General features: G+C 46.0%; 1 protein-coding gene across 3 annotated transcripts in view; it reads left to right on the top strand.

Annotated features, from left to right (window-relative positions):
• MDGA1 (MAM domain containing glycosylphosphatidylinositol anchor 1) overlaps positions 1-13,030 on the top strand; it is a 132,711-nt gene that overhangs the window by 62,586 nt on the left and 57,095 nt on the right. For all 3 annotated transcript variants that reach the window (XM_068676567.1, XM_068676566.1, XM_068676568.1), the window contains exon 8: positions 950-1,243. In XM_068676567.1, the coding sequence (XP_068532668.1) occupies positions 950-1,243 (294 nt within the window). The remainder of the gene's footprint in view (positions 1-949; positions 1,244-13,030) is intronic.

The raw sequence follows: 13,030 nt of genomic DNA, 5'->3' as shown, positions 1-13,030 counted from the left end.
TAATACAAATAAAATGTCAACATAACGTTTTTTGCCATGAGCTTCCCCTTCCTGGGAAGGGGTACTTGGCAGACTTGGGGACATGAACAACAAATTTCTTCCCACTGAAACCTCTGCTCCTTTTAGCTGCAATCCTTGAGTTGTTTTTCTCCTGATTGTTTGTTTTGGTGTTGTGTTTTGTTTTTTGTTTTTTTTTTTTTAGCTTTATTTATCAGCAAAGTTTTGTTTCCCTACTGATATCTGGGTATTTCTTGAGTGTTGCTATGCCATCAGCTCTAGTCCCCACTAGGCAGCAGTTCTGGCTCAGTGAGCTGTTCTCATTCTGGCCTGGAAGGAGGCACAGAAGCGATATTTACTGGAATTCCTGTCTCATGTGAGCCAGAGATAACCAGCACATGTGTATCTCAAGGTAAAGTATACGGAGATTATGGGTGTCTGGCAAGGCAGGAGGTCTGCAAAACACTAATCCTATAAATCTTGGCTTTGGTCTCACCTGTGTAAGAGGACTAGGTGCCTTGGTAGATACAATTTCTATTTCTGTGTCAAAAGTTTGCAGTTCTATTTGGGAAATTCACTGACCAGAAACGGAGACATGGATCAAAGAGTTGTTTGATATGGGGTTCGTCAGTGCTAGCCCTGCTGCTGGAGAGCATTTTTCATCCAGAGAAGTGGGAGCTGTGTGGATGTTCAAGTAAAGCTGGCACTTTCCATTGGCATGGGGGTCAATTCCTGGAGAAGCTTGGGATCTTCCTTGGTGCCCTGCAGCTTCAGGTCCTGTAGGATAATTCACATGGGCACTGTGTTCCTGTAGGGGTTGCACTGGTATGACCAGAGTCAAGTTAAGCAGCTCGCAGGGCTGTTGGTGTGATGCAGACACAGGCATCTCAAGAATGTTCCTCACGTGCTGGAAACTAAGTGTAAAACCAGTCCCTTCTTATCTCCCTTTTAGTGCCACCAACCATCAGTGTCCCCAAGGGTCAGTCCACCATCACCGTCCGGGAGGGCTCCAGGGCTGAGCTGCAGTGCGAGGTGCGAGGGAAGCCCAAGCCACCCATCATCTGGTCCCGGGTAGATAAGGAAACCCCCATGCCTTCAGGGACAATGACGACGGAGACATACGATGGGAAGCTGCGCCTGGAGAGTGTGAGCCGAGAGATGAGCGGGACCTATAAGTGTCAGACAGCCAGGTACAACGGCTTTAACATCAGACCCCGGGAAGCCCTGGTGCAGCTCAATGTGCAGTGTGAGTATAACCATAAAGTCCTGGGGCGCCGGTCTGAATGCCTGCATGTGCGTAAGCGTGTGGGCTAAGCATCTCTGACACACTGTGCAGCTTTCAGGCAGGGCTGACCTTTCTTACTGGGCTGAGCCGACACGTCTCTTTTGTCTGGGGACCTTTGAGCAGTTTGTATTTAATTGGCCTGGCTGCAGAAGGCAGGGGCAGGATACCGTGCAGGCAGTGTGATGCAAGGCGTGTTGTGTGTGTGTGTTCGTACATGATGCTTCCCATTTCCCGATCAGTGGGTGACTGCAGAACAGCAGCTTTGCAGGGTGTGCGTTTGCGTGCGTAACATACGTGCAAAATATCTTCAGGGCATATTAATAAGGCTGTGAAGTCAAGCACTCAAAAGACAGCAAATGAATGTCAATGACACCACTTCTACCTCATAACGCTTTCTGCAACTAAGTTCCCACAGCTGTCACTTCTGGACATGCCTGAACCATTTTGCCAAAAAAGCAGTGGTAGGCAGACCCTACTATGGACTGCATAATCCCCGTTTCCATGCAGCAAAGCTGTAAGCAACAGAAAACTGATTCCTAGCGTGTGGTGTATTGAGTGATTTTGGTGCTGGGTAACACTCGCAGCTCCGCTTGGCAGTGATATCTGTGCGTAAAGGTGAGTGTGGAGGGAGGGATGCTGCTGGTGTCCGCATTGGGTGACCGCATCCTTTCCCCGCAGCAATTCCCGCCTCCAGGTAAAGGAGTGCTCCTGTGGTGTTGAGGTCTGTTTTGACATGCTGAGGGCAGGCAGAAGCAGAGGGTCTGTGCTGTCTCCTTTCTGACTCTGAATCAGGGTGAAGGCAGCAGGGTGAAATGCCTCAGTCTGGAAGGAGCAGTGACTGCAGGAAATGCCCTCCCTTGAAGACCTCATCCTGTTGGGACAGCAGGATGGCTGAAATCCTCTGAGCTGCATGGAGCTGGCAGGTGTGGGATGGTAGGGAGCAGGTTAATTTGCACCCAGGCATGCTGTCTCTGGGCTGTGACTGCAGAGCATCCACGCACAGCACAGCACAGCAGCACTCATTAGACACGCTGCCACACTCCTCCCTGGCTTGATCCCCGGGGAGAGGAGAAGCAAGACCGGAGCAGATAACCTGTCTGCAGCCAAGCAGGCACACTGCTGGCTGATTCAAGCTGGTGGGAGCACAGCAGTAACAACGATATGCCAGATCCTGCAAGCACTTTGCATATTCAAAGAGCCCCCTTTTAAAGTGATCAGTCTGTCCATTTGGGGACATGTCAGCAGCTGAATCACAGCACACGGACAGAGAAATTTGTGCAGATTTCTGTGAAGGTAAGTGTGGATGGAGAAGCTTCCCCTAAGCAGGGTGGACATGGGTGTCCTGGTTTAAGCTGTTTTAGGAGGCAGGCTGGGAGAGGCACACAGCAGGAAGGGTGACTCTTTCACCCCAAGAACTGATGGGAGATGCAATAAAATCTCACTCTGGAGCAAAGAACCATGAGATCTGCTGGTATCCTCAGTTCAGAGGTGGTGTTTGAAGGCGGTGTGGTCCCCACTGTCTCTCATTGCCCTAACAGAGGGAGGGGTTCAGCCTGGGCTGAATCCAGCCTTGCTAGGTAGTCTGGAGGGGAAGCACAGCCCTGAATCTTGGGCTGGAGGGGGAGGACATGACTCCCTGAGCAATAGATTGTAGGTAGAAACCAGAAGCTGTTTTGGGGCGGAGCCCCAAATGTGACCACAAGAAGGCAAAGATGCAATGAACTTCTTTGTAAAGAGCAACTCAACATATTCCTCCTATTGCTCTTCCCAAGGCCAACCAACGCTATGTTGTGATCTAGCCCAGGTAACAGCGGCATGAAAAACAAACCGTGGAGCAAGAAAGTAGGGCAAGAATTGCCCCCATCCTCTTTACATCCCTTTCCCTTCCCCTAAACAAAAGCCATCAACAAAGAGCATAGTCCCTGCTTGTGCCTCTCCTCCTTGTTCAGGCAGCTGGAAGGCGCCGGGTGCGGCGGCGGGGGCCGCGGTGGTTAATTGAAACGCTGCTCTGCAGCGCGGGGAGCTCATTAGTCTGCTCGCTTGCTCTGGAATTCTCATCTTGTCGGAAATGGGGATCGTGTGGCTTCTGCAGCCTCCGTGATGAGCGCTTCCCACCGGAGAGCCCGCGCGGGTGACGCGCATCCATGCGGCCGCGTGCGTGTGTGTGTGTGTGCATGTGGACGTGCCTCCGTGTGTGCCTGCGTGAGCTCCCTTTGAACCGGCTCGCTCAAGGGAAGAGCGAATTCTGGGTGATAATGTGGCTGTTTCTCTGATTTGCTCCAAAGCTAAAGTTGCAAAATCAATACAGCAGATCTGATTAGATGTCAGAACCTGTTTCTGTGTTTCTTTTTTCTTTTCTTTTTCTCCCCTCACCCTCATGCATATCGTTCTGTGCTGTAGCAAACTAGCCCACAAATAGGCTTTGCCAACTGCACTGCAGTATTGGAAAGAGAGAGAAAAAGAAGACTAAAAGAAAAAGTCAGCTATCATCCCCACCCCCCAAAAAAAAAAAACCTTTATTTTTTTTTATTTTTTATTTTGCAAGCAGAAAAACTTGTTCTTCTTTTATCTTATAGGCAGTAATTTTCTATCATCAGCTCTCTGACAGGCTGGATGCTCTGTTCCCTCGACTTCTTGGTCTGAACTGTAGGGGTTTGGAAGATTAATAAGTTTGTGAAAGTCCTTGCAGCCTCATAGCTCTGTGGTTAAGATAAAGAAATGTTATATACTGGTTAGAGCGAGACATTGGGCTTGTCGGAACTCCTGGGAACCTAGCTGCCACACGGAGCGACAATTTCTTGTCTTTTCCTATATCTTTAAAGCAGGAATAAAACTGATCTGTCTCTTTGAGGATTTGTGAGGCATAATAAACACAGCACTTTGAAATCTTGGAACAAAAATAGCCATGGAAGGGCAGAGTACTGTTGTTAATAATATCGATGCTATTGTTAATGCTGTTGTCAAGCCTTTTTCCAGGATTAGGTACTCACTCAAGAAAAAGTCCCAGCAGCAAAGTGAATCTTCTGCAGAGGTGGGTTTAAACTCAGGACTGGGTCACCCTATGTAGATGAGATCAGCATAAGGTTGTAAAACACATACTGGGCTTGCAAATATACGGCATTCTGTGCATTTTAGTTTACAAAATATCATTTGAGCCAGTATGTATGAAAGGAGGAAACAAAAAAAATGTGTATGTGTGGATCACTGAAAAGGATGTTACCTGGATGCAAATTTAACAAGTAAATAATAGCAAATTGAAGAAAAAATATATCTCCTGAAAATATGTACCCTGAAAGCCTGTCTAAAATAGCATTTCAATGAATTACAAGAAACAGGAGTAACTCTAAGCTCTAGCGTTTGCAATAACTGGCCTTTGAGAGGACTATCTTGTCATGGTGATGTTACATTTGCTTTCTTGGAGCCTCATATAACAGCGTGATATAAATTTCAGTCCCAGTACGTTACCCTGTTTGCATGAATGATATTGTGTCAGTCCTGAAGGCTTGTCAGTCCTGACCATATCATAAACTGCTGAACAGCTCTGTCAAAGTCCAGCTCAACCCTGCCCGCCTCATCACACCTAATCCTTGATGCATCGCCTCCAGTACTTTCCCTCTGATCTGTTTATCCTCACAGTACTTGCTACTTTTCTCAGGCCCTTGCTTGAGGGGAGACTATCGAACACCTGAATAGGTTCTCTCTCTGTGGCTAAACGGCAAAAACTGATAGCGGGGAACCTATCTTCTCTACTGAGAGATGTAATTAGTTCACCAAATTCTGTTTACTGGATAAGCTGACTTTTGCTGGTGCCATTCTTATCTTTGGCAGAAGTCTTGATATCTCTAAGTGCTCACAGAAAGAAGGGAAGAGGAAGAAGGAAATATTTATGTAGAGTTGACCTTGTTTTGGATAGTCCAGTCTGAAAGCTGATGCTGTTTTTCATCTTTGGGTCACACTACAGGTGACATCTTGGCAGGAATAAAGACTAGGAAATGAATAACATGGCCTGAGAGCTTGGAGCCTTCTGGATTCAAAATAATAGTCCACAATCACCTGGGATTGATCTCCAAAGAATTAGGTTTACTGCCCTTAGGTTGAGTTTTGTCACACACAGCAGCAGGTGGATTATTGTGTTTAACTTCAAAGCATAATGAATGTTAGGTGCAATCAGGAAAGTAGGCCGACATTTTTCTTTGGAAGGGCAGCTATCACAGTTAACAGGACTTCAGGAAACGTGAATATTCCTAGACACAGGAATGGCCACAGGGCCAGTGACGAGAAAGTCTGGCTTAGCCCCTACCTGAAAGGCAGCCAGATTATGTCCTGTTGAGGCATCTGTTGCCCTTGTCACTTAAAGAAATGTTCAGGTATGCAAGGATTTGTTTTCCCATCTGGGCTCACATGCTGGCAAATGTTATTCTTGGTCACCCTGTTGACTTATTCCTCTTTAAAACCCTCCTGAACCCATTGGCAGTGCTCAGACGGGCAATAGTCAGCATCAATTTCCCGTTATCTATGTAGCAAACAGAAGAGCAGGGAGGAGAGGAGGGAGTGATACTGTAAATAAGTAAGGAGCATCGCTGGATCCAAGCAACTGGAAACAGAAATGCATTAAACTGTTTCGATCAACTGTTGAAGCCATCACTCAGTGTCAGCGCTCTTTGCAGATGTCCTACCCCCCTCTGAAACAGAAGTGTGGATATTAACTGCTCTGTTAAAAGTGCTCTTGAGACATGCTCCTGGCTTGAAGATGGTTCTTCAGAGTGGCTAGGATGGGACTTTTGGCTCCTGAGAGCTTGCTGAAGCTCTCCCTGCTCATGTGAAGGGAGTCTGAGAGAAATGAGATGTCCTGGCCAGAGCTGACCCATATCTGCGACGGAGCTGGCTTATCCATCTTGCTGCTTGGCCACATGCGCTGGAGTGTGGAGCCATCTGCTAAGAATTTTAGACTTGGCTGGATTCATTTGTGAGTACGTTTATTAATAGCAGTTGTATTTTATTATTTTTATTATTATTGTTTTCATCAGTGAAGTCTATTCTGACACCCTCCTCCAAGCTGGCAAGTGCAGTTTGGAAGCTAAAGTGGGGGCAGGAGGTGCTTTTTCTACCCTTAAAGTGGCTGTGTCTTTCCTGCCCTTCCACTCATGTTCCAGTACCGTTGCACTATATCCTGCTTTGGGTCTTGCTCCCAAAAAAGGGTAAAAGGGTAACCCTAGGCTCTCATGCCAAACAGAGCTCTGGAGTGCTCTGGGTAATATTAAGCCATCAAAGGTTTAAGAATTACCTGAGGTTCCAGGAAAGACGTTTCTGCATTCAAAGTCACGGGCAAACTGTGCTTTCTGCAAATTCAGTGTTTGCAAATCTGGAGACTTTCATTACGGAGAAGAAAATCATTTGCAGTCATGGACATGACCTCAACCCAGCAGCCTGAACAGACAAAGCTTGACCCTGTCGTCTGGTCCCACTCTGATGGAAATCCTCCCTGTTTCCTACCTAATTTGTTATACAGAGGTTTGTGTAACTAAGCTGAGAGTATACATTATTTCTGTGTTTCTATCAACACATATAAACCCCCTTGTTAAGAGCAGAGAGTTTTGTTCCTGATTGTCAACACATTTTCAGCTAGCAGCGCTGCGTCTGGGATTACGTTGCTCTGAGTTTGTGTTTGTGCATACAGCCCTGTCCTCAGCGCTGCAGCGTGAGGATTGCTCACTCTGCTGCCCAGTGCCTGGGCTGCTAACAAGTAATTAGGGTTGTCAGTCTAAGGATGGGCTGAAGGAGGAATCCATTTTACTCCGTCATGGCTATAAATCCAAATGGCCATGGTTCAGAGCACAGTAACAACCACAGAGGCTTAGCTGGCCTCAGATTTGTTTTAACAATTACCATCTATTGGGCCTGGGGCCTGGCAGACAGAGACTGTGACAGCGCTTACATCGGTTTCAGATTGAATCTTAAGATGGGGTTGTACCAAATGTGGCCTAAGAGGGAATGGCTCCTGCTTGTCTAGGACCTGTTGGCCCTACCCTCCTGCCAGCCTCATGGCTGTGAGGGGCAGCTAGTCTGACATGCCAAGGGATGCTCAGCCAAAACCTTCTTCTTTGTGGCTGCTTTTGCAGTCTTTGTCTTCATGGATCAAAGCCCCAGGACTCCCAGTGATGCTTTTTTGTAGCATTTGGTATGTGTATCTTTGGAAAAAAAAATACTTCCCAGGGTAAAGCAGCTGTGTGAATTTCGGCTTGCCTAACTTTTTTTCCTTTCAGCACACAGCAGTTAGGACTTGTTCTGCAGGACCCCAGTCTCTTCACTGCTTGCTGCCTGAGGGGGAAGGTTCCCATGTGCTGCCACTCACCGAGATTTTCTTGAGAAGTCTCCCTTGCATCCTGAGAGCTTTTCAGATTTACCCGTGCAAAGCACCATGAGGCCTCCTTACTGTGTCCTGGGGAAATGTCAATGAGGGAAGAGATTATGACGCCCCAATGTGTGTCTCAGGAAGGTGGGGAGCCCTCCTAAGAGGGGAGAGCTGGGTCTGCTACCTGGATCGCATCCTGCCTGTGCTGCCGTTCAGCCTTTCTGTGGCTCATTACTCATCTCTAAACACCTCCGTGGCTGTAACGAGAGGATGAGTAAAAGCTTGTGTGAGAGCTCCTCACCTAGAGAGATGAATTCGTTTGCTTAGAAGACAACCGGTTTAAATCAGCTAATCCATTTCTCAGTCACTGTGGGGAGAAACAAATACACTTTCCATAAGCTGCCATTATTCTGTTTTATTTTTGCCAGACTCTCTAGGGAGAGCAACTTAATTTTATCAAGTGAGAGAGATGTCCAAACTATACCATTTTGGCAGGAAAGGAGAGACGAGAGCTGCACAGACATAGACATAGTGGTTGGCAGACAGTGTTGGTCAATTCTTTTTGGATAATTGCTCCCCTACAGTGACCCTCTCAAGGCTGACCACCACAACTAGTGCTGCTTAAGTTCAGATACTGGTTTAAAGATTTTCTTGAAAGAGAAAAGTCTTGAGTCTAGGGACCTAGGCTAGGGATATGGGAGCTAGGAGGATGGGAAGGCTTGTGTATATGTTCTGGCAAGACAGAGAGCTGCTGCTAGCCCCTGAGCAAAATAGATTTGGGGAGGCATGTGCTATACTGCAAGCTGTGCAGTACCACTGGCAACAGGAGACCAGGGGAAGGAAAGTGGTAGATGAAGGGAGTTAGAAAACTGCTGTCAGATCTCATTTTAAGGCTGTGATCACAAGGTGGAAAACGAGGGAATAGCCTGGCCCTATCAAATCCTGCCTCTTGGTGACCAGGAAGCAAGCACATAGAGTGCCCAGAGAGAGATGCCATAGACCCAGACTCGCTAGGGGAACCAGGAAGACACAGAGCAGACAAAAAAAGCAAGTCATTGTCTCATAATAACTCTCAGACTCTGCAGAAGAGCCTGAGGCACGGAGAGGTGAAAACAGCTGTCCACACTTGCAAGGGAGCACATACGACATCAGACCTGACACAGGACCTAGGGAGCTGAGGCCTGCTGTCCGCAGCCTCTCTGCCAGAGAGAAACGACGTGGCGCTGTGGCACTGTGGCTTTGCTTTTCTCCCATGATTTTTGGGCCGCAAACTCCTTCAGGCTGCACCTGTGAGGGTGCAGGAACAGGTTCCTGTGCTATCCCTCACCTCCTCTCTGTGTCCTGGTGCTGGAGCAGAGCGAGTTCCTCCTGACCCACTGGAGGACTGCAGAGGGCATGTAGAGGCAAGCCACAGAACAGCAAAGCCACCTTTGAAGAGGGGTCTTGTGCTGGGAAGTCCCTCTGAAGCACTCCCAGTGTGAATAGAAAACTTAAGGAGAAACTGAGCATCCCAGGGAGGGGTCTGAATTGCAATCAGCTGTGGACATCCTTACCCCAAACTCTGAAACAGCACCAATTACAGTCACTCCTGCAGGGAAACTGTCTGCATATGAATTACATTTCAGAAGTGTTCAGGCTTCTCTGCAGCTTAACAAGTCTTCCTGCCACCAGTTCTGTCTGGGACATGGTACTGGGGGGGCTGAGGGTTCAGTTTTTGGGAAAGGTGTAAATCTTTTTGGAGCTTTCTGTGGGGAAAAAAAAAATGCTCAGTTACTAGCTTGTGCTTCTCCGCTTGGGTCTGTCTCTGAGAAATAAACTATTTTTTCTTTGAAGCCAGGAAACTGTTTTCTCAATGCACAGAGATCACATTTCCAACATGCACCTCTCACCCTATTTCACTTCATATGGTTTCTGATTTTTCTCTCTCTTTGTGTCTCTATTGCAAACACAAATAAGCATGTGTGTGCACACGCTTGTATCCTACCTCAGTTTTTTCTTCTGATTTAGATTTAATTGGTCTCCGGGACTCAGATAAAACAGTCAGTTTTCTTTCATGAACCCAGTGATAAACCTTGCAAAGCCCTCATTGGTCCCCCGGATTGACAGACAGGCTTAAATTTCCTAGTTGCATGCAGACCTGTTGCATTTTGCATGATTTCGGAGTCCTTGTTTCTGGGGTTATGTACAATCGCGGGAAACCATGGAAATTTTTCATTACTGTTGGCTGGGAGGAAGATGACTTCTGAGTCTGTTTGCTGCTTGCTGAAGCTGCAGGGGGATGAGTGGAAAGTAGGAGAGACTGAAAATTGCTCCATTTGTGTGGGGAAGAGGCACCCGGGGTAGATCCCTGCTGGTGAGGAAAGAAAGGCAATTTAAGGCCATTCCAGCTGATCCTTTGTAGGCTCTTGATCTGTTGTGACCTGTGCTTAAGTCTGATGAAGTGAGGGCTGTAAATCTCATCCATTCCAAATATGCTGCAACTCTGGGTCCAAGTCAGCCACATGTTTGATGGGAGGGGTTGGTTGGAGTGCCAAAACTAATGGGTTCCTGACAGTGGCTGAGACTGAGGTCAAGAGAACAATAAATAAGAGTGGCATTTGCACAGTACAGGAGTTTTCCTTACCAAGTGCTGATTGCGAAGAGGTATTTTACCGTCATAATCATAAGCTAAAATGCAGTAGCTAATAAGAGCTTAATGTGATATAGATGGGTTTAATAGTGCTAGCTTTGCTGGCATTTTCTTAGCAGTTCACAGCATGTGCATAACACAGGCCCTTCAGCCAATATGTGTGCTGTAAAACACGGAGCTGGGGCTTGAAGAAAAGGGAGCAGTGCTCTGTGTAAGGTGGTTTGCAGGAAAGAGCATAATGGATCCAAAGGGATGGGAAGATGGTGGCAGTTAGTGGGTGAAAGAAAAACAGAGCAGCATTCAGAACAGATCTTTGTGGTCTGGTTGTTGTATTTTTTTCTCCTGCCCTTGAACTGCTTGTAATGAGGCCTTGCAGAAGTCCAGATTTATGCACGGAAATGGACAAGTTTTCATTCTGTTTGACTTTCTAGGGACTAGCTCTTATGTAAAAATGAAAAGATGGAAATGAGCTCATCTACTGGTTTTAAAGGGAGAAGGAAAGCTGCTTGGGAGGATTTCTTTTTTACTTTCTTTTTTGAAAATTGCTTGTATAAGGTTATGTGCTCCAATGTGCCTATCCAAAATGCTGGAACTCCAGCTTCCTGATGTCTCTGAGAAAGCAAATGTTCTTTGATCTCTTTATAACCTTTTTGTGCTGTTTGTCACTGTAGGAGAATTATTGAAATGCCAAGTGTCATCACTCTTAGTCGTGGAGCTGAGCAACATGGTTAATTTACCTTTGTGGATCTAAACTTGCACTATTTGTACATTTTTTGTGCAGCAGCTACTCATAGACTGAAGTGACAGAGAATTCACTGTGTCCCTCAGTAAGTTGCTTCCCTCAGTAAATTGTTCCAATGGATTTATACTCCCATGCTTCAGTGGTCATTACTTAATCTAAGCCTGTCTTATTTCAGTTTCCAAATACAAGCTCTGTTTATGCTTTTGTCTTCTCACATAAAGAACTATTTGTTATTAGCAGTCTCTGTCTTGTGTAGTCTGAGATACCAGAACAAGTAATCTCTTAATCTCTTAGCCTTTTTTCTGTACACAGTCAGGAAGAGTCTCCTAGCCATTCACTGCAAGGCATGTTTTTCATACCTCCCTCCCCCTTTTTCAGCATCATGCTGGCAGCATGGTGGTCACCCCTGTTCAAGAGATTTTCAAAAATCATCTCAACAATGCAGATACAGGAGTGATGTCCACCTCACAATTTGTTTTTTAATCTTTGGCTCAACCATCCAAAGCTTTGGACATCTTTGGACTACAAATTAAAGCTGGCTATATTGACTCAGGATCCTCCCGGAGTCATTGTCCTGACAGAGTGACACATTCTCTGCTCAACAGTTTTCTTTCCAGATCTTCACACTTTCTGAGGCAAATTGAGTGCTGTTACCATAAACCCAATCTATCAAGCAAACCAAGTTGTCCTGCATGAGATATCTCCCAAGTATGTTATATACTGCTGCGTATTTTGTGTTCTCCACAGACATTAGTATCTTATCCTGACATAGGTGTTTAATGATGGAGATCCTCAGTTACCACACATTAAAACACTGCCTTTGTAGGCTCTGTAGGGATGGAAAGAAGCAACGCCCAAGCCGCATCCCAGAGTTGTGCCAAAATCTGCACCCCACCATCCCAACTGAAAATGGATGCAAGGTTATTCAGACACCAAGGTGGTTGCTTATGTGTGATGCTGGCTACACAGATGGATCTGGGGACTTTGTGATTGATATGCTTTAACTATGCCAACCTGCTGGCTGGCTTTCTGACCTTGGTGGTGATGTGAAATAGAACCAGCTTAAGAGTTTCATATGGGATCTCACCAGGGAAGCCTTCCTAGAGGAGGTCTGCCCTATCACTAGAGAGACCTCAGTGGTGTGTGCGCCAATTTAAAATTCCTTTTTGAACTCTTTCAGCTAATGTGTTTTTAAGCTGCTTAATGTGGGCTACATTTGAATAGTATTACATCTTCAATTAGTCTGTCGTGTGGAAGCAAGCCAGGATCCTTCCAATGCCTGAGGATGTTATGACAAGATAGTTACTTTTCTTGTTGCTTTCTCAAACACTACCCAGTTTGTCTGCCAAGGACCCATAAAACTATATTAATCACCATTCATTTTTTAATTTGTACGGTTGCATCCCACATTCATCTTCCATGAGTTCTTTTTCTGAAATCAGTGAGGAAAAAAAAAAAAAAAGGTTTATTGCTGTTTGTTCTGAGTTCTCCTCTGCTTACATTGACCCAATTGGTTCATATCTGTACTCTTATAAGCTACACAAGCATGGAGTTTACAGGATAATTTTATCTCCTCTGATGTTCACAGAATGCCATCACGCACTTCCCCTCCAATACATTTTTCCTCCATGTTTTGCTACTTCATAAGGCATTTTTGAGGTTTTATGATCTGTTGTTACCCTTTAATTTGGCCATTTTTGCACAGACGAATTCAGACCAGGATTTCCAGATTGAGCAAAAGTCTCACAAACAGGACATGGAGAAGCCTGTCTTCCCTTAATTTCTGACTTTAATCATAGAATTAGCCACAGATATTCCCAGATTTCAGTTCATGCAGGTTCTTTCCAGAGCTGTACACAGAATTATGTCCTCTCTCTGCCCACCACAGTGGGATGGCTCAGCAAACGTTGTTGAAATGTGTTTAAAATGTCCTTTTCACCTGGGGTATCTGATTCTGGGAGCTGTTGCTATCTATCACAGAGAAGGTGGAAGGAGCAGGGTGCCGTGTTACAGTGAGTGCTGCCA

This window comes from Anas acuta, chromosome 3 (assembly GCF_963932015.1).
Source record: "Anas acuta chromosome 3, bAnaAcu1.1, whole genome shotgun sequence".
NCBI lineage: Eukaryota > Metazoa > Chordata > Aves > Anseriformes > Anatidae > Anas > Anas acuta.
Note: the sequence above shows the minus strand (reverse complement) of the source record. Positions and strands in the feature narration are given on the sequence as shown.